A 20,133-nucleotide genomic window follows, 5' to 3' on the forward strand; every position below is an offset into this window, starting at 1 on the left:
AAAGTTCAGTGTACTTTGACAAATAGGTGCGAGTTCAGTGGCAGTTTGGCTTCCATCTCAACAGAAGAGAGTTAAATTTACAGGCGGATGCATGTGGATCTTGTCCGAAAAAAAAGAAGAAGAAAAAAAGAAAGATTCGCTCACCAACCTGCAGTCCAAACGTGTTCGAACAAACGCGTTGGGCTCCAGGTGAAGCAACAGTCCTGTTGGTTCTCCGCGATGTTCTGTGATGTAACACGGTCCACTTGAAGGCCAGCTTCCTTCCCTTTGAAACTCATCCTCTGGAGACAGAAGCGCGTAAGGTCGTGATGGCCGGCCAATGAGCTCTTGTCGCCAATTCGCTGCAGCTTTCATCAGTTGTTCCCTGATTGGCTCCCCCAGGGGAGCTCGAGGAATGGGAGGGAGGCCGGTCCAGCCTCCGGGCTAACCTTCAAAGGAAACACTGCACTTATACTCTGTGACCAAGAGGCCTGACCCTCAGAACCCGAATCTCTGGCAGTCGCGGCTGGGTACACGTTATCAACTTTTGAGTTCTTCCTGTGTAGAGTGAAGTCTGCGCAACAGTTTGACATTGTTTTCCATGTTAGGTAAGTCAGCTTGTGCTTTAAATGTCCCTTTACCCACGTTGGAGTTCAGGAGTTTGCCCAGCGTAAGAGAGCAAAGGAAGTTTTTGGCCCAAATCTGAGATTTAAATCTACAAGAACCTTTTTAATTAGACCCTTTTCTACCTCGTTATTTCGGTTTTCTGAAATGTGGACTCTTTGGATGTAGGAAAAGGCAACTAAATGGGTATATTTATTACATACAGTGTCACATTATTTCAAAAAGAAAACTGATTTACGACTTTGTCTTTGAAGTAACTGTGTTAAACAGACTGAATCACTTTGGTCTGCAGCGACCGACACAGTCTCCCTCACACGCTGCCCCTCAGACTGCTCCTTCTCACACTAATTACATGCCACAGCTGCCGGCTCGCCTCCCCCCGGCCGTGCCTCCTGGAACACACAACTCTTAAGCCATGCGTTGAGAGGAAGGAGCTGTGCATTATCCATTAGCCATGCGTCCTCCGGCTTTGATGGATCAAAGAGTGCGCAGAGAGCCCAGAGGAGCCGGCAGGGGACGGTGCAGCGGGACAAAACCAAGGGGAGAGGAGGACAGAGGGTTGGCAGATGGGGACGGGAAGGGCCTGGGTGGGGACCCGAAGGAGAGGGTTACGAGGGGTCACGGCTCTGTGAGCGTCGGCAGCTGGACCCACCTGAGAGGAGGAGGCCGCCGAGAGGGCAGCGCTGGAGGAGGCGCCAAGTGTGGAACAGACTGCATGAGCCAGGAGTAACATGCGGCATCATTTTAGAGCATTTATGCTACTGTAACGCACGAGTCAACTAAGTCTGAGTGCTTCTTAGGACATTTGAAGAGCCATGACCCTTCGTCGAGGACCGTGAAAATCTGAAAAATGAAGGAAAAGAAATCATAAAGCAACAATATCACCCTTACAATGGCAACGACAAAATATTTTTAGGATCTACATGTAGCAGAAAAAATGGCAGAGACTTTGGAAAATGAAAGAAGAAGGAGAAGAAGAAAGGAAAGCCGAGCGAAGGACTAGACCGGCTTGTTCTCAAGGCAGGCACCCAAAGCTACGTAGGCCTGCCAGGCCAACCAGGCACAATGTCAGAGTCACAGAACGGCCAAGTTTCCTATCGTAAGCCTGAGAAATGATGTTCAAACTATAGTCTGGTTGGAAGGTGGGGGAAAAAATGGTCGAAAAACATCATAGGACTGCTTTAAGGAAGTTTGAAGGCAGACTGGTGGAGGAGAAAAACTCTGGGCGTATTTCTGAAAAACAAGAGGAAGCAAAGGGGTTCTGGGATTGAAAGAGAGGAGAAAAGGGTAGGAAAAACATGCAACCATATCTCGCAAGTGGAAGGTAAGATGATGTGTGTTGTGAAAAAAGACTGATGACATGAGCAAGTGGGGGGCAGAAAAAGGAAAAGGGGAAAAAATAGCAAAGAGGAAGCAAATGTTAAGATAAATAATGGAAGGAAAAGCAGGGGACTGGTGAAAAAAGGAAGGATAAATCATATCTGAAGTGGGTTGACGAAGATGAATGATGAAAAGAAACTGGGGGGGGACAGAGGGGGCAATGGGCGGCGGTCTATTAGCAGGAAGTTTGTGCACAATCGTTGGCTAGAGTCGATGGAAACTGCTGCTGTGTGTTTGTTCTGGCGTAGTGGGTGCCCGGAGAGAGTCCCTGTCACCGCTGGGTGGTGGAAGAGAGAGGTGGTGGTGGTGGTGGTGGCGGGCGGGGTGGGGGGAGGAAAGGTAATGATAAACCTGAAGTAGCAGTGATGAGAAAAACAAGGAAACGTTGAAGTTTTCCCCACTGTGTCGGGTTTATTTCACCCATCCATCTGGGAGAGAACCTGCACAAACACTTTGGAACCTGGAGCAGTGATTGGACGATCTGTCGCATTCAAGGTGGACCAGTCATTTTTTATTTATTTTTTTCCTGCTGGTTGATCCAGTCGTTGACCTCAGAATGCTTCTTATTGGGGTGAGGAACAACAAGAGGCACGTGGTCGTCATTGGGTTGAAGTGGTTTGGCTCGACCTTGGCCAGAGCCAGGACCTCCTTCCCACCCGGAGGTGGGAGGGGCCAGGCACCACTTTGCTTTCCTGTTCTGAGGCAAAAATGCCATTTCCTGTTTGGACAAACCTTGCTGCATCTGCCGCAGCATCCAGGATTATCTCTCCCTACTGCCGATGGTTATCTCGCATTGAGAATAAGATAATTAATCACTGTGGCCTCCAGGGTCTCACTTTCTCACCTTCTGCACTAGTAGCTAGTAACACTGCACAGGCTGAGACTCTTCAAAGGGATTCTTGGACTCACTGCAGCAGGGAAAACACATCAATTATCAGGGTGACTTTTACGGTAACATTGCAAAGCCAGTTTTTTCCGGCGACTCTCCATTTAGCTCATTATCTGTTTTTCCTGCCTTCCTGTTGACCACTTTTGTAAACCTGCAACGTTTACTCTCTTACAAGCTGGACGATGGGAAGAAATAGAGAGAGAGAGAGAGAGAGAGAGAGAGAGACTGTTCTGTGCATGCACACACACACACACGTGCAGTGATGGTGACACGCCCCCAGGTTCAGGGCCTATGTAACTTCCTTTTTGTCCACAATGAGATATACACAACCACCACCACCCACCACCCCCACCCTTTTCCTGTGTCCAAATAAACAGTCCAAAAAGGGCACTGTGGTGGGGAGACTGATTGTGTGTGTGTGTGTGTGTGTGTGTGTGTGTGTGTGTGTGTGTGTGTGTGTGTGTGTGTGTGTGTGTGTGTGTGTGTGTGTGTGTGTGTTACGTAAGCACGACGGTGGCCCTTCATTAGGGACTGCTGTGGGGCTCCAGCTTCCTTTGGCCACAGTTCACTGGCCTGTGGACCCACAACAGACACAGGAATCAGACGTGTCGCCCGCTATGTTCTCCCGTCTCACTCCTCCTCCGGCCTCCGCGCTCTCCTGACTCCACGTCCACGTCCGTGGAGTTTGGGGTTGTTTTTTTTAGATCCCAACGTCACCTCTCACTATGTCACCCGTATCAACCGGAGATGATCTAAATCTCAGTAATCAAGATTTTGAAGTCGGCATTGCGTAAGTTGGGAACGTCACCTCCTACCTTCAGGCAAACAGATGAACGGCTGCTTTCGTTGCGTCTTCCAGGCCAACCATCGTCTATTAAAAGAGAAGTCAGAGCTCACATCCTGCAGCGTAGCAGCACTGACGTCGGGCAGCTTGTGTTTTTTTTTCTTTTTTCTGGATTTTTCTTATGTCCATTGTTATGTCTGACCCATCTTCCATCCGTCCATCTAAGGAGCACAAAGGGTGTGCTCCTCTTCTGCGTGTGTTTGGTGTGAATCGGCCTTGTGTTCACACCTGGCTGTCTTTGTGCATTGCAGGTGACCTCTGCATGCATCCCAGCTCCCTCTAATGATCTGGTAAGTCCCATTTCACCCCTCCACTTTATTTTGCAAAGGGTCAGTTTTCCCACCACATCCTCCCCCCCTCCCCCACCCCGTCTTCCTAAACCCACCATATGGTTTCCTGCTGTGAGACCCTCAATAGTAGATCAACTTTGGTTCATTCCTGGACTGTTGCTGGTTTCCACTCCAGAAAATAAAGGAGGAAAAAAAAGTCGACTTTGCCACAGGAAGTTGTAATGTTTGACCACAAGAGAGTGTCTTTGTTTAATTAACTCCACTTCCTTTGTAACCCCTCTTCCCCCACCCTTGTCCCCACACCACCCTTTAACCCTTCGATCCCCAACCCACCATCCCGCTCTCCTCCTCTCCTCCCTCTTCGTCCTCTCATGCTGCCGCCGCCGCTTCCTTGCGCCCAGCAGCGTAGAGGGACCGCCCCTTCACGGTACACCCAGCACTTGGTGAGCACACAAACTCATTCTCCCTCTCAGCCCGCCTCACTGCCACCTGTGTCACTCTGTCCTGGACAAACTCAAAAATGCCAAGTGCTCGCGTCAGCAGATGCACTGAGAGCTTCTGGGGAAATAAGAAACGGCCCCTCAGGCTCGTGACTTCCTCAAGGGCATAAATGTTTATTGCTCACCACGGTGGAAAACATCAGGCTCCCTCCATTCCTTCAATTCCATGGCAATCAGCCGATGGAAGGTTTATACATCTTGCTTTAAAAACAAATGGGACGTCCGGCTGTAGGGCGACGCTGGGGACGAGTTCAAGGGCATCCAAATAGCCGCGGTGTTCCAGCACTCGGCCTGAGGCGCACTTTTTTAACTTGCACCTAAAAAGACAAGACTTGAAGTCGTTGATCCTGAAATGACATTATCATCACCTTGCATGACAACAGAGCTGGAAACGGGTCACAGTGACACTTTCAGTCATCGGTTGTGATGGCTGAAAGTAGGCAGAGTTTTGAAGTCTGCGTTGTCCAATCAGAAGCCAGGAATTGAAAACCTTTTAGAGAAATGAAGTGTTGTAACTGTGAGTTTTGAGGTCCGGCTGTTGGTGGCTGCAGCTTCATCAGTAAATGGTAACTGTACTGCACTTATATAGCGCTTTCCAGCACCTTCACGGTGCCCCCAAAGCGCTTTACAATGGCCTCTCATTCATCCGTTCACTCACACATTCACACACCCATTGGTGTGTGAATGTGTGTACAAAAGGATTACGTTTAACTAATTGGCTAAAGTGTACTGAACTGAACTGTATTGTGCTGTCACCAAAAAGATCACTTGGACTTTCTCTTAACATGTTCTCTTAACACTTCTGTATAAAATAAATTAATTAGTTAGTTAGTAAGTAAAGTATTACTTGTTAAAAAGGAGAAAAGCACTGAACAGACTGGTTGTCAACTGTAAAAACACATGTGGGCTCAGACTTTTACCTCTGCCTTTGTGTCTTTTCCCCTCAGGGTTCCACCAAGTCTCTGACCTACACCAAACAGAGGAACACTCTGCCAAGGTAAAGGTCACTTCATTCATTTCTCTTCTCTTTTTTTTTTTTTTTGCCTTTACTCATTCCGAAATATCACACGGTGGAGTGAGGCGCTCTTTGTTATGACCTCCGCCCGGTCCATCTGGCTTAGAGCTTCAGCAGCGTGTGAGTGAAAAAAAAATAAAAGGTCAAGGTCAAGGTGCCCCCTCATACAACTCAGAGCAACACCCAGACTTTGACCCACATGTCCACGTCCCGCCCAAGTCCTCCTCCTCCTCCTCCTCTTCCTGCTCTTCTCCTCCCTCTTTTCACCCGAGCGTCCTCATCCTCCTCCTCCTGCTGCTGGTCTCCTTCCAGGAGCTTCAGTGTGGACCGGGTGATGGACCGAGTGATGGAGCGGCACTACGACTTCGACCTGACCTACATCACCGAGAGGATCATCTCCGTCTTCTTCCCGCCACGGCTGGAGGAGCAGCGGTACCGCCTGAACCTGAAGGAGGTGGCGGCCATGCTCAAGTCCAAACACCAGGACAAGTTTCTGGTGAGGGAGCGGCGACCCAAAAGACGCTTGACGGCCCACTGATTGGCAGTCTGTCTGTTTTTCTTCCCTGTCACGCCCGTGAAAAATGAGTCGTACGATAACTGTGGGGGGGAACTGAACTGTCCGCTGTGTTCCAGCTCCTGAACCTCTCGGAGAGGCGCCACGATATCACCAGGCTAAATCCAAAGGTCGGCTTTCGTCTCACGCCCTTTAACTCAAATCTCCTTACTGCACCGCCGCCGCCGCCGCCTCCTAATCTTTCCCCCTGTTCCAACTGCCAGGTTCACGACTTTGGCTGGCCGGACCTCCACGCCCCGCCGCTGGATAAGATCTGCGCCATATGTAAAGCCATGGAGATGTGGCTGACCTCAGATTCCCAACACGTGGTGGTGCTGCACTGCAAGGTCAGAGTTCGAGGGGGCGGGGCGCGGGGGGAGTATTTGGAAAGGAAGTCCTGCTGTTTTCTCAGGCGGAGGTGTCAGCATGTAGCCTGGACTTTGCTACAAGTCGGCAACATATCTTCAACAGAATAGAATAGTTAGAATATATGTACTTTATTGATCCCAAATTGGGAATCTACTCAGTTGCAGCACTATGAATTAATTACTTGTCATTATAATGTAATTACAAGAAATATTCAAGTCAATCCTGCAAATGAATGACTTGTAATTATAATGTAATTACAAGAAATATTCAAGTCAATCTGTGCATACAACAAACAAACAAGACTAGATGTTCAAAATCAGAATGAGAATGCTTTATTAATCCTGAGGGAAATTCTGTTTTTAACAGTGCTCCGTTCAACCAACACAATTCTGTACATAGTGCAAATAAAATAGAAGCATGCAATAACTAGAAGAAAAGAACTATCAGGCCATGTCCAATACAAAAATGACAAAAGACAGTCAATTGTGCAGTGGCAGAGATAAGCAAGGTTTTATAAACCAGTGGTGCAATATTTGCCATCAAGTCCAGAATTGTCCAGAGTATTATCTGGAACAGCATCAGATATACCAGTTCTATCAAACCCAGTGAGTTCTAATTAAATGCCATATGCACTGGGTAAATCCCACCTGCTGCCTCTGTTCAAACAGGAAGTGACCTCACAGAAAGGTACTGACGCGTGTGACTGATGCCGCTATGACAGCTGCGGCGCCTCCTTTTTTCTTTCTTTCTTACTATTTCGGACTGTACAACGCAGTAAATTAAGTCAGACCCAGCGGACCGTATAATTACACACAACGCCGCTGCCACTCAAGCATCCGTATAACCTACTGAACACTGGGTGACACCCGTGCACTTCCCGCCGTGACTCACTGGTGTCAGGCCGATGGGAAGGTTTGTGGCAATTTGAACTTTTAGCAGTTACCAAACCTGCGACCGCCAATCACTGAGGGCCACCGAGCTCTTGCGGCTCATCTGGCAATTTCATTTATCCGCGTCGGTCAGGGAGGGTCGAAAAATACGAGGGCTCGACCGGCTTTGTGGTCCGCTGGCTTCCCCGAAACATTCCTCGCAACAGGCAGTTCTTTCCCAGCTGCGGATCGTCTCGGAGATGGGAATAAACAACGCCGTCACTCTCTCTCTCGCTCAGCTGAGAGACGCATTAGGCTAAACGGCCTCTAATTTGTCTCCATGTGGACTTGCAGCCTCCCTCCCGCCATCCGGAGAGGTCACATTTTGGAATTTTCGGCTGGAATGTCTTTGGAATGTGTCAGGAAGTGCAGAACCGCCTGGTGTGAGGGGGGGGGGGGGAGGAAAAAAAAAACACAGCAGGGAACTTTTTAATTTGATTTCAAACTGCGAGTGCAAGTCCTTCTCCATCCCGGCCGTGGACCGTCTCTCCGTCTGAACTGTCCCACCGTCTGAAAATGAGTTCCTGCAGGAAAAGAAAAAAAAAGAAAAGTCTCCTCCTGCGGCTGCAGAGTATGAAATCGGCACATCATGACTTCCTGTTTTCTCCGCAACCCCCCCCCACCCCCCACACCCCCGCCCCGCGCCTCTCTCTCTAACAGGGCAACAAAGGGAAAACAGGCGTGATCATTGCAGCGTACATGCACTACAGCAAGATCTCTGCAGGGTGAGTGCATGCATGTGTGTGCACGTGCTGCGAAACGCACAAAGCCACAAGGTTGTCATTCTCTTGTTATTATGACTTTCCATGCATGCAGGGAAAAATCACTTCCCATACGAGAGGGGTTTTTTTTGGATTTAAATGACATGACTTATTGCAACGTGAAATACTGCGATATATATGTGTGTGTGTGTGTGATTCCAATGCAAACCTTAATGATTCCCTCCCCGAATGAATGAAGCCCTGGCGGGGTTTTTTGTGCTGCTACGGTGGAAACTGGTTTGTCCTGTGGCCAGTGCCAGCTGTATCCTCTCCATGTACTTCCTGGCAGCGAGATCGTCTGGTGCTAATCCCATGATGGAAATACTTGGCTTAAAGCGTGTGTGTGTGTGTGTGTGTGTGTGTGTGTGTGTGTGTGTGTGTGTGTGTGTGTGTGTGTGTGTGTGTGTGTGTGTGTGTGTGTGTGTGTGCAGGGCGGACCAGGCTCTCAGTACCCTGGCCATGAGGAAGTTCTGTGAAGATAAGGTGTCCTCCTCCCTCCAGCCGTCCCAAAACAGGTAGAGGTCGCAGCCTGGAGGTGAAGGGGTGGCGGGGGGGTCGGCGCTTTGAGGATATCCTGCATCGCAGTTCGGGGGTTAAAAAAAAGAAAAAAAGAACAAAGCGTCCCAGCTTTGCACGACAGTTGAAGGCGACCGAAAGAGGAAACAGCTTTTTAGCTTCCAGCTCCTTCCACGTCCGACTGGTGGATTTGATTTAATTTGAGGTTTTGGGCTTTTTTTTCTCTTTTTTTTTTTTTTCTTTTTTTTTAGCAGAGATTTTTCAATGAGCTTCAAAGGGGAAAAGCTGAGTTGTAAATGATATCACGGAGATAAACCTGTGTAAATAAACGTCCCCTCAGCGGCCTTAGAGTTCGCAGGTCTGTGAAAACGAGCGAAAGCAAACATTTGAAACCACAAATCCATAGAAATGTGTCGCCATCGGCGCCTTTACTCAGCGTCTTTCGCTGACTATGGGGGACTTCTTGCCTTGATCTCCCTTCCGTAGTAGCTTCATACTTCTTGTACAGATATGAGATTGGTATCAATCCCAGCTGACTCTTGGCAGAGAGCATGCATACTTTCCCGATCATCAAACCTTTTTTTTCTCTTTGTTTTATTAGGGATGAAATCCAAAGCAGATTTTTTTCCCCCTATCTATTATCTGCTACTGGTTCAGGCATCACCTGCAGACCAGCAGAAAAACATCTTTTCTTTTTTTACATTTCCAACATTTTTCTTTTAGGATTTAAGTTCTGTTGACCACATTTTCATCTGTTTCACATTTATCTGATGATGGCAAAAAGTTCTTTAGAAGCTCTTCTACATTTTTTATTCTTACTCTGTCTCCCTTTATACCATCTTTCTCTCTCCTTTTACTCCCTCTCTCCCTCTCATTCTCTCTCTCTCTCTCTCGCTCTCTCCAGGTATATCTACTACTTCGGCGGCCTTCTGTCCGGGGCGATCAAGATGAACAGCAGCCCCCTCTTCCTCCATCAAGTTCTCATCCCGTCGCTGCCCAACTTCCAGGGAGAAGGAGGTGCGTGCACCGCTGCTTAGTTTGTGACGTCACCCAAACCATCATCATCATTTCTGCATTCACACCCATTTTTTTTTGTTATTGTCGTCTTGAAAACCAAGGGCAAACAGGTGGAACCAACCAAATGCACAGTAGGATTTATTTAGATATCACAGGAGTAACTTCAGCATGCATTGCGTAAAAAAATCGCAACTTTGCAGACTGATGTTGTGAATGTTGCATCAATAGAGAGCAAATCAGCGCTGATCTCCAGTTATATCGAGATTATAGAATAGAATGGAATGGAATGGAATGGAATGCCTCCATCAATTCCACATTGGGAAATCTACGTAATTACAGCATCAAATAGTGCAAAGAGAAGAAAACATATTATTTAAAAATAAATCATTTTTTTATAGGGCAAGAAAGGGGGGAAAAAACAAACCAAAACAGGGCAGAAATGACGACAAGGCTTCTGTCATGACATCAATGGCTGAATGAGATGCAATGTTATCGGCTTGGGAATGAAAATCCAGTTTCTTACATTCTGCCCGGCGTGTCAAGCGTGATGGATTGGGGCAAATGTTTCGTGTCTGGTATAGCGCTCACCCCTGCGCGGACGCCGCATACCTCCCGCTAGCCCGTAGAATGCGCACGCGACGCGACGGGACGGGACGTGCGGCCGGCTGAGCCGCTGCAGGCCTCCTCGTCCGCGGTCCCGGTCACCCTCCGCCCACGCCAGACCTTGTTTATTTTTAATCTGCTGATTGATTCCAGCGGGCGTTGGGCGGCAGTCAGCGCATTCCTCTCCCCTTACGTTGATTGCAGCTCGCCGATGCCTGCCTGACCTTCTCTGTCCCTCTCCTCCCCTCCCCTCCCCTCCAGGTTACTACCCCTTCCTGAAGATCTACCAGTCCATGCAGCTGGTTTACACTTCGGGCATATAGTGAGTGTCTCTGCCTCCCTCTTGTTGCCTCCAGTTCACATTGAACCAGGGATTTGGGTTGGTTTTTTTTTTTTTGTTTCTTTACCCCACACTTGGCAGGGGCCTGTGAGGGCAAGGCAAACAAACCGCAACCTTCTCGTAGCGTGTTTGTACGCGTGTGTGGTAACATTCCATAACTGCTGTGATCTCCGCAGTGACCTCCAAGGCACCGGCGGCAGGCGTCTGTGTGTGACCATCGAGCCAGCGCTCCTGCTCAAGGGAGACATCATGGTGAGTTGACGTGTGAGGGGGGGGTAAGAGGTGCAACACCGGGGGTCTCGTGCTTTTTTTTTTTTTTAAGTTTTTTAATCGCAAAAACAGGAGAAACTCCAACGCACTCCCGTTGAAAAGTTAAAAAGCCGTCATTTTAGCGGCTTGGTTCCATTCAAAACCATCCAAGACTTCCTCAGAGAGTCAAACAGTTCTTAAAGAGAAGAGGAGTTTTTAAGCAGGATGTCCACCAATCAAAAATCTACACCTCACAAGGTGTTGGGACAGGTGTCATAATGTTATTACATTCTGCAGCCTGCAGGTGTCATTCTTTCAAAACAGTGAGAAAACATTTTGCAATGAAACTTGGCATCCAACGGTCCAGAATGCATAAAAGAGATCAACAATCACCGTCAGTGCAATCAGATGAAACAAAGAAATGTGTTGCAGAAGGAGAACACAAACAAAAAATAAAATCAAATGCATACAGAAAAATCAAGATCTTCATGAAGACCTGGATATTTAGTGGCCTGCAATTCAAAAATCCAAAATGCTTCTCTCTGATTCAGCTGCCTTTGCCTTAGCGTCACCTTTTCTTAAGGGCAGTGGCATATGGTCAATACACAAACCTGCAGTGTAGACAGGTTACTGTTGTAATTGTTAATTTGTTTAAAGGTCACGTTTTGTGCAACAAAAAAAACAGGGTTTTTTTCAACTGTCTGTAGTGTGTGCTAAGACATACACCTCTACGAGTAAACCCCTTGTGATGTCACAAAATGCCCTCATTCCCCTCCTCCTGCAGCCTGTTATTTTTTTTGTGCACTTCCTAGTCGGACAAAGTGTCACCCTTAGCAGGAAGCTAAAACCCAGCATTTTTTTTTTGGAGGCGGATGTAAACAGAGGGCTAAATATGCTGTTTCCTGGAGGTCAAGAAGGTGGTTTTCTTATTTAAAAGCAGCAAAAAATGTTATAAAATGGAACTTTTGCTTTGGTGAAGACAGGCATTGCCGGGTCACTAACGCGTGTAATTCAGTCTGTGAAAACCCACCCGACACTTCGTAAACAAGGAACGGTAATTTGTCAACACGGGGAAAGCATCATTTGTTTAGTGCATCCAGTGATTTGGAAACATGTAGGCGGTTGCCACTTCGGAAGCAGCAACACTGGCATTAACTGACCAGACCCCGTCATTATGCTATGCTGCGTGCACTAAAAATAATCCCCTGCTCCCCTCCGTCTACCCGCCTCTGCTGCCCCCTGCAGGTCAAGTGCTACCACAGGCGGGTGCACGCCGCCGACCGGGACACGGTGTTCAGGCTGCAGTTCCACACCTGCACGGTGCACGGCTCGCAGCTCTGGTTCGGCAAAGGGGAGCTGGACGAAGCCTGTACAGGTGAATATTCGTGCGAGGCAACAGACGGAGACAAAAGTCGGCGGCCTGCTCGGCAGAGGAAGCATCTTGCGCAACAGAAGCCCAGAATGTTTTTCTCAATCGCGACTCCCAATAAATGATGTGTTGACTTAACTGGAAGGAGCAGCTGCTATTTCTGCCATTTCTTTATTCGTTTGTTATTGCAGAGTAGTTTGTTTTTTTTTTTGTTTTGCTTTTTCAATGTGGTGACTGTAACCAATTATTTCCGGAGTCGCTCTGCTGTTTTCTGTTGTTCTGTTTGTTTTATGTAACTCCTGTTTTGTGTTATGCATCATTTATGCTTTGGACTCAGATCAGTTTTCTGTTTGTCGTTCGTCTAGATGATTTAGTTTGTTTATTTAGTAGTTTGTTTATTTAGTAGTTTGTTTATTTATTTGTTTTTATCTTTTTACAACTCTGTGGAGCACTTTATCATTTGCAATCTGAAAAGTGATTTACAAATAACGTTTGCGCACAATAATTCTCACTGTTGTTGCTGATAACAGTAACGCCATTAATTATGAAACCAGAAATGATGATGATCTCTAAAGACATGGGAGGATTTTCTTAGATTGTCTTGGATGACCATCATCACAACCAGATAGTTTTTGGATTTGTATTTAGTTTTTGGATTGGTTGGCGGCCACGAGTGGCCAATCTATCCCTTAATAGCAGTAACTCAATCTAAATCCTGGACACAACGCCGGCTTTCTAGAGGCGGATAAATCAAGAACAAGCGGTTCTGGACGCAGAGCACCGACTCGCCCGACTCCGACTCAGCCTTTGAAAGGAGTCCAGTCAGCCACTGCTCAAATTGGTTTAAATCTCTAACGAGAGGCTCGTTTGCCAATTTCCTCGTTGAGTTCGGACCGAGACGGTGGAGCAGGACGAGCTTTGCAAAAAAAAAAAGGCTGCACGCGCGGCCCTTCCTATCCGTTCCATAGGAGCTAAGGATTTAATGGCACGTGAACGGGTTGCGGGCTCGCGCGACGCAGAGCACATCTGCAGAAGACGTTAGTTAGTAGACGTTACTTGATATATTGGACCCGAGACGCCGGCTGATGGTGTGGTGGGGGGGGTCCCCCAACACGACCCAAGCAACGCTGGGCCCTTTAATAAATCTGCCTCTCACCAGGGGATTGAGTTGCGTTTTAAGACTGCAATTTGCACTTTATTGAGCGTGTATTTAGCACAGAAATGAAGCGGTTTGGCACCGTGCGGTGCTAGACTACAGTTAATATACGACATTTAATAACGACCCTGTCTTATTCCCGCTCTTTCACCCAGATGAGCGTTTCCCCTCCGACGCCACGGTGGAGTTTGTCTTCTCCTCCGGCCCCGAGAAGATCAAAGGTCAGTGTCCTGCGCTTGCAGCTTTTCCCCACGCGTCTCTGCACGTTCCTTCTGACCAATCGACGGTCGTCTACGCCTCAGGCCGAGAGTACCAGAAGAACGACCCGGCTGTCACCGTCGACTACAACACGGCCGACCCGGTGGTTCGCTGGGATTCCTACGAGAACTTCAACCAGCGGTACCAGGACAGCCTGGAGGGTAACACTCTTTGATTTTCCTCCCAAAGCATGTGGGCGGAGCCAGAAATTTCTCTCGGGGGTGGCCAGGGTGCGATCGCTCGCCGCGAACTTTTGCGATTAATCGCAATTAAAGAAATTAATCGCTGACAGCCCTTTTATTTATGCAAAAAAAGAAGATACTGCACATTGATCGACAAAGATGTCCTTCGAGATGCTGTGGCGTAGGAGTGCAAGGCTGGTGAGTGGTAACTAGGGGGCGACAATAGCCACCACTGACCACCACGTAGCTCCGCCCCTGCCCCAAAGGTCACATGTACCCAAAGAAAAGTGTTTTCCGACCTTCCGATTTTCCTCGTGTTTTCCTGCCTCAGACATCGCCCACACCAGAGGGCCGCTCGACGGCAGCCTCTACGCCCAGATCAAGAAGCGGCGCGGCCCCGGCTCGGGCTCGCTCTCCTCCACCAACGGCAGCAGCCCCGGGGCGGGCCTGGCCGAGCAGCACCTCCTGGCTCACGGCTCGGACTCGGCCCTCTCATCGGCGCATTCCCTCCACCTCAACCAGTCGTCCGTCCACCCGGAGCGCCAGGATGAGCCGCTCCTCCGCTCGCCACCGCCGCCGCCGCCCACCAGGCAGGAGCGCGAGGAGCTGGAGCGCCTCCTCGGCGGGATCGAGGGCTCGTCGAGGGGCGGCGGCGAGCGCGAAACCGCCATCCTGGACGACGGCGACTCCCTCCCGTCGGGCACGCTGAGGCTGAGCCGCTCCTGCTCCTGCCGGGACGGCTACAGGTCGCAGCGCTGCGCCGAGCCGGGCTGCGACCGCACCCTCCTCATGCCCAACGGCTACTGCCTGGACCGGGCGCCGGGCACCAACGGGCACCACGGGGCCACGCCCTCGGCCAGCCCCGGCCCGGCCGCGCCCCCCTCCCACGTGGATCTGTGCCAGCACTACAGCCCGCCGCACCCGCACCACCAGGCCCTGCCGCCCCCCGACCTGGTGTGGGACCGCCAGGCCGGCCCGCCGCCGCCGCACTACCTGCACCCCCACCGCCACCTCTGCCCCTACCAGCCGCCCGACCTCGCCCTGGCCCCCCACCCCAAGGGCCACCACCACCTCTGCTGCCGCGAGGACGAGTACGCCCCCTACCACCCGCACCCCCACCACCACTACCACCACCCCCCGGCGACGCCGCCGCCGTATCCCGGCCACCACCACCCGCACCCGCACCACCCCAAGCCCCCCGCCGCCAGCCCCACCTACCACGACATCATGCTGCTGGACGCCCCCTGCTGCCCCTGCAGGGAATGCAGCAGCGGGGTCCGGAGGGAGGAGCCGGCGCCGACCTATCACAGCCTGAGGCTGGACAGGAGCGACGGCTACCACTGGGACCGTGAGGCGGAGCTTCAGCAGCGGGAGGCGGCGCTGCGCAGGGCCCGCGAGTCGGAGTCGCCCCGGGAGCTGCACTGGGAGAGGGACCCGGCGCTGAAGAGAGGCAGGGAGCTGTCGCTGCACTGGGACCGGGACCGGGAGGCGGAGCTGCAGTGGGAGCGCGAGCGGGAGGCGGAGTACTGGCACCGCAGGACCACCGTGGCCTCGTACGGGCCGCAGGGCCACGACCTCCAGGCCTTCACCTTCGACCCCCTGCCGCCGCCGGGCCACCCGGGCCACCCCGAGGGGTCCCGCTCCCACAGCCACGCCCACCTGGACGCCAAGTACAGCAGCGGCAGCAGCGGCTACCAGACGCCGCGGCAGACGTGCCCCTGCTCGCCCTACCAGCCGTCGCCCTCCGAGAGCCGAGGCTACGCCTCCGGCTACCAGTCCGAGTCCACGTCGCCGCTGCCGCCGCCCTCCTCCGCCATGCCGGGGCCCTGCAACCACAGCAACCACAGCCGCCACCACCACCATCACGACTCACAGCATCCGTCATACGGCTCTGACTCACACACTGGTAGGTCCCTGTTGAGCTGAGGCTCTGTGTGTGTGTGTGTGTGTGTGTGTGTGTGTGTGTGTGTGTGTGTGTGTGTGTGTGTGGCTGGCTGTGCATGAACACGGACACACACACGCACATTTTTCAAACTAGCATGACAGAGCAAGGCATGTAGTTTGAAAAACATGTGCTTCTGTGCGTGTTTGTGTGTGCGAGTGTGCGCGCGTGTTTCCCATCAGCCGCCAGCAGAGAGCCGGTAGCTCAGCAATTACCCATAATCAGCCGCAGCAGGCGCTGAATCACTTCACAATGAGCCAGACGCGTTACTCACACGTTAGTCCAACGGCCGAGCTGGAGTCTCCTCCTCACTTCCTGTCACTCTGGTCCAGATGGCCTGCGGAGCTCCGGGGAGAGCATGGCGTGGAGGGAGCACCTCAACCACAGCTCCTACAAGAGGGTCGGCCACGGCGCCTGCTCCACGCCGTCGGACATGTCGGGGCCGTCCACCCCGGTCCACACCAGCAGCCCGCTGCGCACACAGGAGAGGTTGTACTGTCCACTGTCTGCTGGAATGTGCTTCACCGGTGTATAAATACACAGTCGGCCAAAATAATGTACACACACGTCTGGAAAAGGAAAAACTTGCATTAAATGTTTCAATGCCAGATTTGTTCAGACATCACTGGATTAAAGGTCCAGTGTGTAATATTTGACTTGATTTATGATTTTTATAGTGGGAAAAACGTAATGCACTGCCCATGAATACTTAAATACTTGGTATCCAGGTTTGGGTGCACAGGCCCCCATAGCTCACTGGCAAGCTCAGGAGGGGGAGAGAGAGTGAAAGCTATAATCTAAAATGCAACCACATGATGTATGAAAGAGGTGTCTATATGTATAGAAGTACTGATCCGAAATAAATACTTAGACAATTTCCCTAGTGTGTTACCTTGTTTTGGCATGACTGTATTTCAATAGAGTAGAACACTTTTATTAATCCAGCTTGGGGAAGTTTGCACCATTACAGCAACAAAAAGTATTGCAAAGAGAAGGAAGAAAAATTATAATGACTAAAAAGAAATAAGGAAACTACAAATAAGATAAAATATTTATAGAGCAAGAATGAAAAAACATCATGTTACGAGCAATTCTACATAATGCTGACATATGAATAAGTGTTTTATGGCACCCTAAAATAAAACGTAACGTTGTCAACAAGACGATTGAATAGAGTGCAGTTTTACAGTCTGATGGAGGATGAAGATTCTTACTGTGATTCTCTGTGGGTTCCAGTCCCAGTCCAGGAGCCAGAGACTACGAGGTCAGAACCACCGACATCATCGGCAGCGACTGCGAGTCCTCGCCGCCGCCGGCCGACGGTCGGCCCGCCGTCCCGGCGTCGCCTGAGAGCCCGAGGGGCGGCGCGGTGGCGCCCGCTGGCGACAGTGCTGCACCCGCAGAGACCCACAACCACTGCGCTGCGCCCGCACACCCCTCCCCCGCCGCCAGCTGCAGCCAGCAGCAGGACTGTCGGCCGGGCTCTCCAGCAGCTGCCGCCCACGGCGCCTCCTCCTCCTCCTCCTCCTCCTCCCCCCCTCCAACCTCACCCCAGCAGGGCTGCCAGGCTCCGCCCTCGGCCGCGACGGAGACGCACTCGCGGGCGGGACCCCCGCCCCACCCCCGCAGTCCCGTCCCGTCGGAGGCGGCGGCGCTTCCCGACGCCGAGGCGCAGGCGGCGTCCCAGCCTCAGAGTCAGACGCCAGCCAAGGTGGGCGGGGCTTCTCCGACCAGGGCCAAACCCGCCGACCCCGCCCCGAGCTCCGCCCCCGCCTCTCCGGGCGGAGCTGCGCCCGTCACCCCACCTGCCGAGGGCTCCCCGCTGCCCCCCGACCTCCCGGTGCCCGGCTTCGCCACCCTGGGGAGGAGGTTGATGCTGAGCAGCAGCTCCGACCTTCACCATCCTGCCAACCACAGCCAGCAGCAGCACCACCCTCAACTCCACCAGCCCCACCAAGCCCACCACCCCCACCATTACCCGCCAGGCGCCGAGCACGGCCCCGATGCCAGCAGGAGACCCTGCTGCAGTTACTCCACCATCTCCATCCCCCTCCCCCACCCGCAGCCCCACCTCCCCCACCCGCAGCCGCCCTTGCCGGAGAAGCGCCACCTGCCGTCCCAGTCGTCCCCGCCCGCCGAGGGTGCTGCGGTGGTCAAGAGCGCCACCGCCTCCGCCAGTAACGGCCAGCACCAGCACCACGTCACCTTCTCCCCCACGGTGGGGGAAATAGCGCCACCCGCAGAGCAGAACGGAGACGAGCCCGCAGAGAGCGAGGCGGCCAGCAAGGTCAGCGTGAAGTTCGTGCAGGATAGCTCGCGGTTCTGGTACAAGCCCGGCATCACCAGGGAGCAAGGTGAGACCTGGCAGGAGGTCACCTGGACCTCTCAACGTCTTCTTCTCCTCCTCCTCCCCCTCCTTCTGCTCCTTCTCCTCTTCGTCCTTTCCTTCTGTGTTTCTGACCTGCTGGTTTTGTTTTCATCTATGAAGCCATCGCAGCGCTGAAGGAGCGAGAGCCGGGATCCTTCCTCATCCGGGACAGCAACTCCTTCCAGGGGGCCTACGGTCTGGCCCTGAAGGTGGCCACGCCCCCTGCCAACATCAACAACCACAACAGCAAAGGTAAAAAAAAAAAAAAAAAAAAAAAAAGGGAGAGAAAAAAACACCCCAGGTCTGCACATTTCTAATTGCTCTCCTCAGCAGTTGAAGCATTTCGATTCTTCTTCCCCAGTGGGCGACCCTCTGGAGCAGCTGGTCAGACACTTCCTGATTGAAACAGGCCCTCGAGGGGTCAAAATCAAAGGCTGTCAGAATGAGCCGTACTTTGGTGAGATCTTTTTTTTTACCTTTTCACCGCTGCTCATAGTCTGCATCTTTGACATTTGCATTGATTGAGTGTGTGTGTGTGTGTGTGTGTGTGTGTGTGTGTGTGTGTGTGTGTGTGTGTGTGTGTGTGTGTGTGTGTGTGTGTGTGTTGACAGGGAGTCTCTCTGCACTGGTCTGCCAACACTCCATCACGCCCATCTCCCTGCCCTGCGCTCTGAAGATCCCTGAGAAAGGTTTGGCCGGTCGTGACTCGCTGTCTCTTTCGAGTGTTTGGTTCGTGTTCGCGTTGACATCAGCTGATGGTTCCTCTCCCTTCCCCACGTGGCCGTCAGATCTAGTTGGAGAGGTGACCGAGGTTCAGCCGGTGAGCAACATCAGCACGGCTGCAGACCTGCTGAAACAAGGAGCAGGTGTGTGTGTCTGTGTGTTTTGCATGTATGTTCACTGAGAGAGAGAGAGAGAGAGAGAGAGAGAGAGAGAGAGAGAGAGAGAGAGAGACGGCTCACCCCCCGCCCCCTCTCTGTCTGTCCGTCCCTCCTCAGCCTGTAACGTCCTCTACCTGAACTCGGTGGAGACCGAGTCCCTGACCGGCCCTCAGGCCATCGCCAAGGCCACCGACGCCACCCTGGGGCGCAACCTGCGTCCCTCGGCCACCGTGGTCCAGTTCAAAGTGACGTCGCAGGGAATCACGCTGACGGACAGCCAGCGCAGGTACGTCCGGGTATTTAGCCAGAGTCGCTCGGGTTTGAAGCAGAACTTTGTCGCTGCTCTTTTATGGAACAAAACGACCGACCAGATGTTTTCAGCGACGTCAGAAGACTCGCAGTCTTTCTTTCTTTGCCGCACAAGAACAAAGTAAGGTAATTAGACGAGGATGAACCAGAGTTAGAACGCTTTGGAACGGAGCTCGGCAGAATGGATGTGCGGGATTTCAAAACTGAAGTCTTTGGTCGAGCCTCCCACTTTGCCTTTAATTCCACCCGTCAGCTCCTCGGCATTTCTCATGAAGTCCCGCTGAGTGCAGCAGCAGGGATCTGATGAGATGATTGGAAACAGACGGAGGACGATGGATCTATTCAGAGCACTCGTAGAGCAACTGCAAGATCTTTGACATGTCTGAAACGTTCCATTTTATTAGATTAAATAGCCTCGTGGGAGGGGGGGGTTGAGTATCAGGATCGGTTGGAAATGATGGGCTGATAAATCAGTGACGCCGCCGTTTGTCTGCAGATTCAAGTCCGGCCGTCTCTGCTCCCCCCCCTGGTGTTTCAGTTAAAACTCTCCTCTTTGTCCCGGCAGGGTTTTCTTCAGGCGACACTACCCGGTGAACAGCGTCACTTACAGCAGCGCGGACCCAAAGGACAGGAGGTAGGCGGCCACCACGGGGCCACGGCGCTGCATTCCGCACTGCCGTTTCGTTTCGGGTTGTTTTTTTTTTATTTTGCGGCTGCGTCGGCTTTGTGTAGCGGCTCTGCTTGCCGGTCTTTGTGCATGTGTGTCTTAGCCTGCTCTCTCTCTCTCCATCCCTGCCTCTCTCGACCTCA

General features: G+C 51.8%; 1 protein-coding gene across 1 annotated transcript in view; it reads left to right on the plus strand.

Moving 5' to 3' along the window:
• Positions 1-20,133, plus strand: part of tns2a (tensin 2a) — a 42,818-nt gene that overhangs the window by 19,993 nt on the left and 2,692 nt on the right. The window contains exons 4-26 of the mRNA XM_076026628.1: positions 3,968-4,006; positions 4,408-4,449; positions 5,454-5,503; positions 5,834-6,017; positions 6,155-6,205; positions 6,299-6,421; positions 8,033-8,097; positions 8,565-8,648; positions 9,554-9,666; positions 10,531-10,591; positions 10,786-10,861; positions 12,104-12,233; positions 13,539-13,604; positions 13,686-13,802; positions 14,155-15,729; positions 16,098-16,254; positions 17,002-18,119; positions 18,254-18,385; positions 18,495-18,590; positions 18,745-18,822; positions 18,922-18,999; positions 19,132-19,300; positions 19,889-19,957. Coding sequence (XP_075882743.1) covers positions 3,968-4,006; positions 4,408-4,449; positions 5,454-5,503; positions 5,834-6,017; positions 6,155-6,205; positions 6,299-6,421; positions 8,033-8,097; positions 8,565-8,648; positions 9,554-9,666; positions 10,531-10,591; positions 10,786-10,861; positions 12,104-12,233; positions 13,539-13,604; positions 13,686-13,802; positions 14,155-15,729; positions 16,098-16,254; positions 17,002-18,119; positions 18,254-18,385; positions 18,495-18,590; positions 18,745-18,822; positions 18,922-18,999; positions 19,132-19,300; positions 19,889-19,957 — 4,673 coding nt within the window. The remainder of the gene's footprint in view (positions 1-3,967; positions 4,007-4,407; positions 4,450-5,453; positions 5,504-5,833; positions 6,018-6,154; positions 6,206-6,298; positions 6,422-8,032; positions 8,098-8,564; positions 8,649-9,553; positions 9,667-10,530; positions 10,592-10,785; positions 10,862-12,103; positions 12,234-13,538; positions 13,605-13,685; positions 13,803-14,154; positions 15,730-16,097; positions 16,255-17,001; positions 18,120-18,253; positions 18,386-18,494; positions 18,591-18,744; positions 18,823-18,921; positions 19,000-19,131; positions 19,301-19,888; positions 19,958-20,133) is intronic.

Source organism: Nelusetta ayraudi, unplaced genomic scaffold (assembly GCF_046127955.1).
Source record: "Nelusetta ayraudi isolate G7.1 ecotype Tasmania unplaced genomic scaffold, CSIRO-AGI_Nayr_v1 ptg000019l, whole genome shotgun sequence".
Lineage (NCBI taxonomy): Eukaryota > Metazoa > Chordata > Actinopteri > Tetraodontiformes > Monacanthidae > Nelusetta > Nelusetta ayraudi.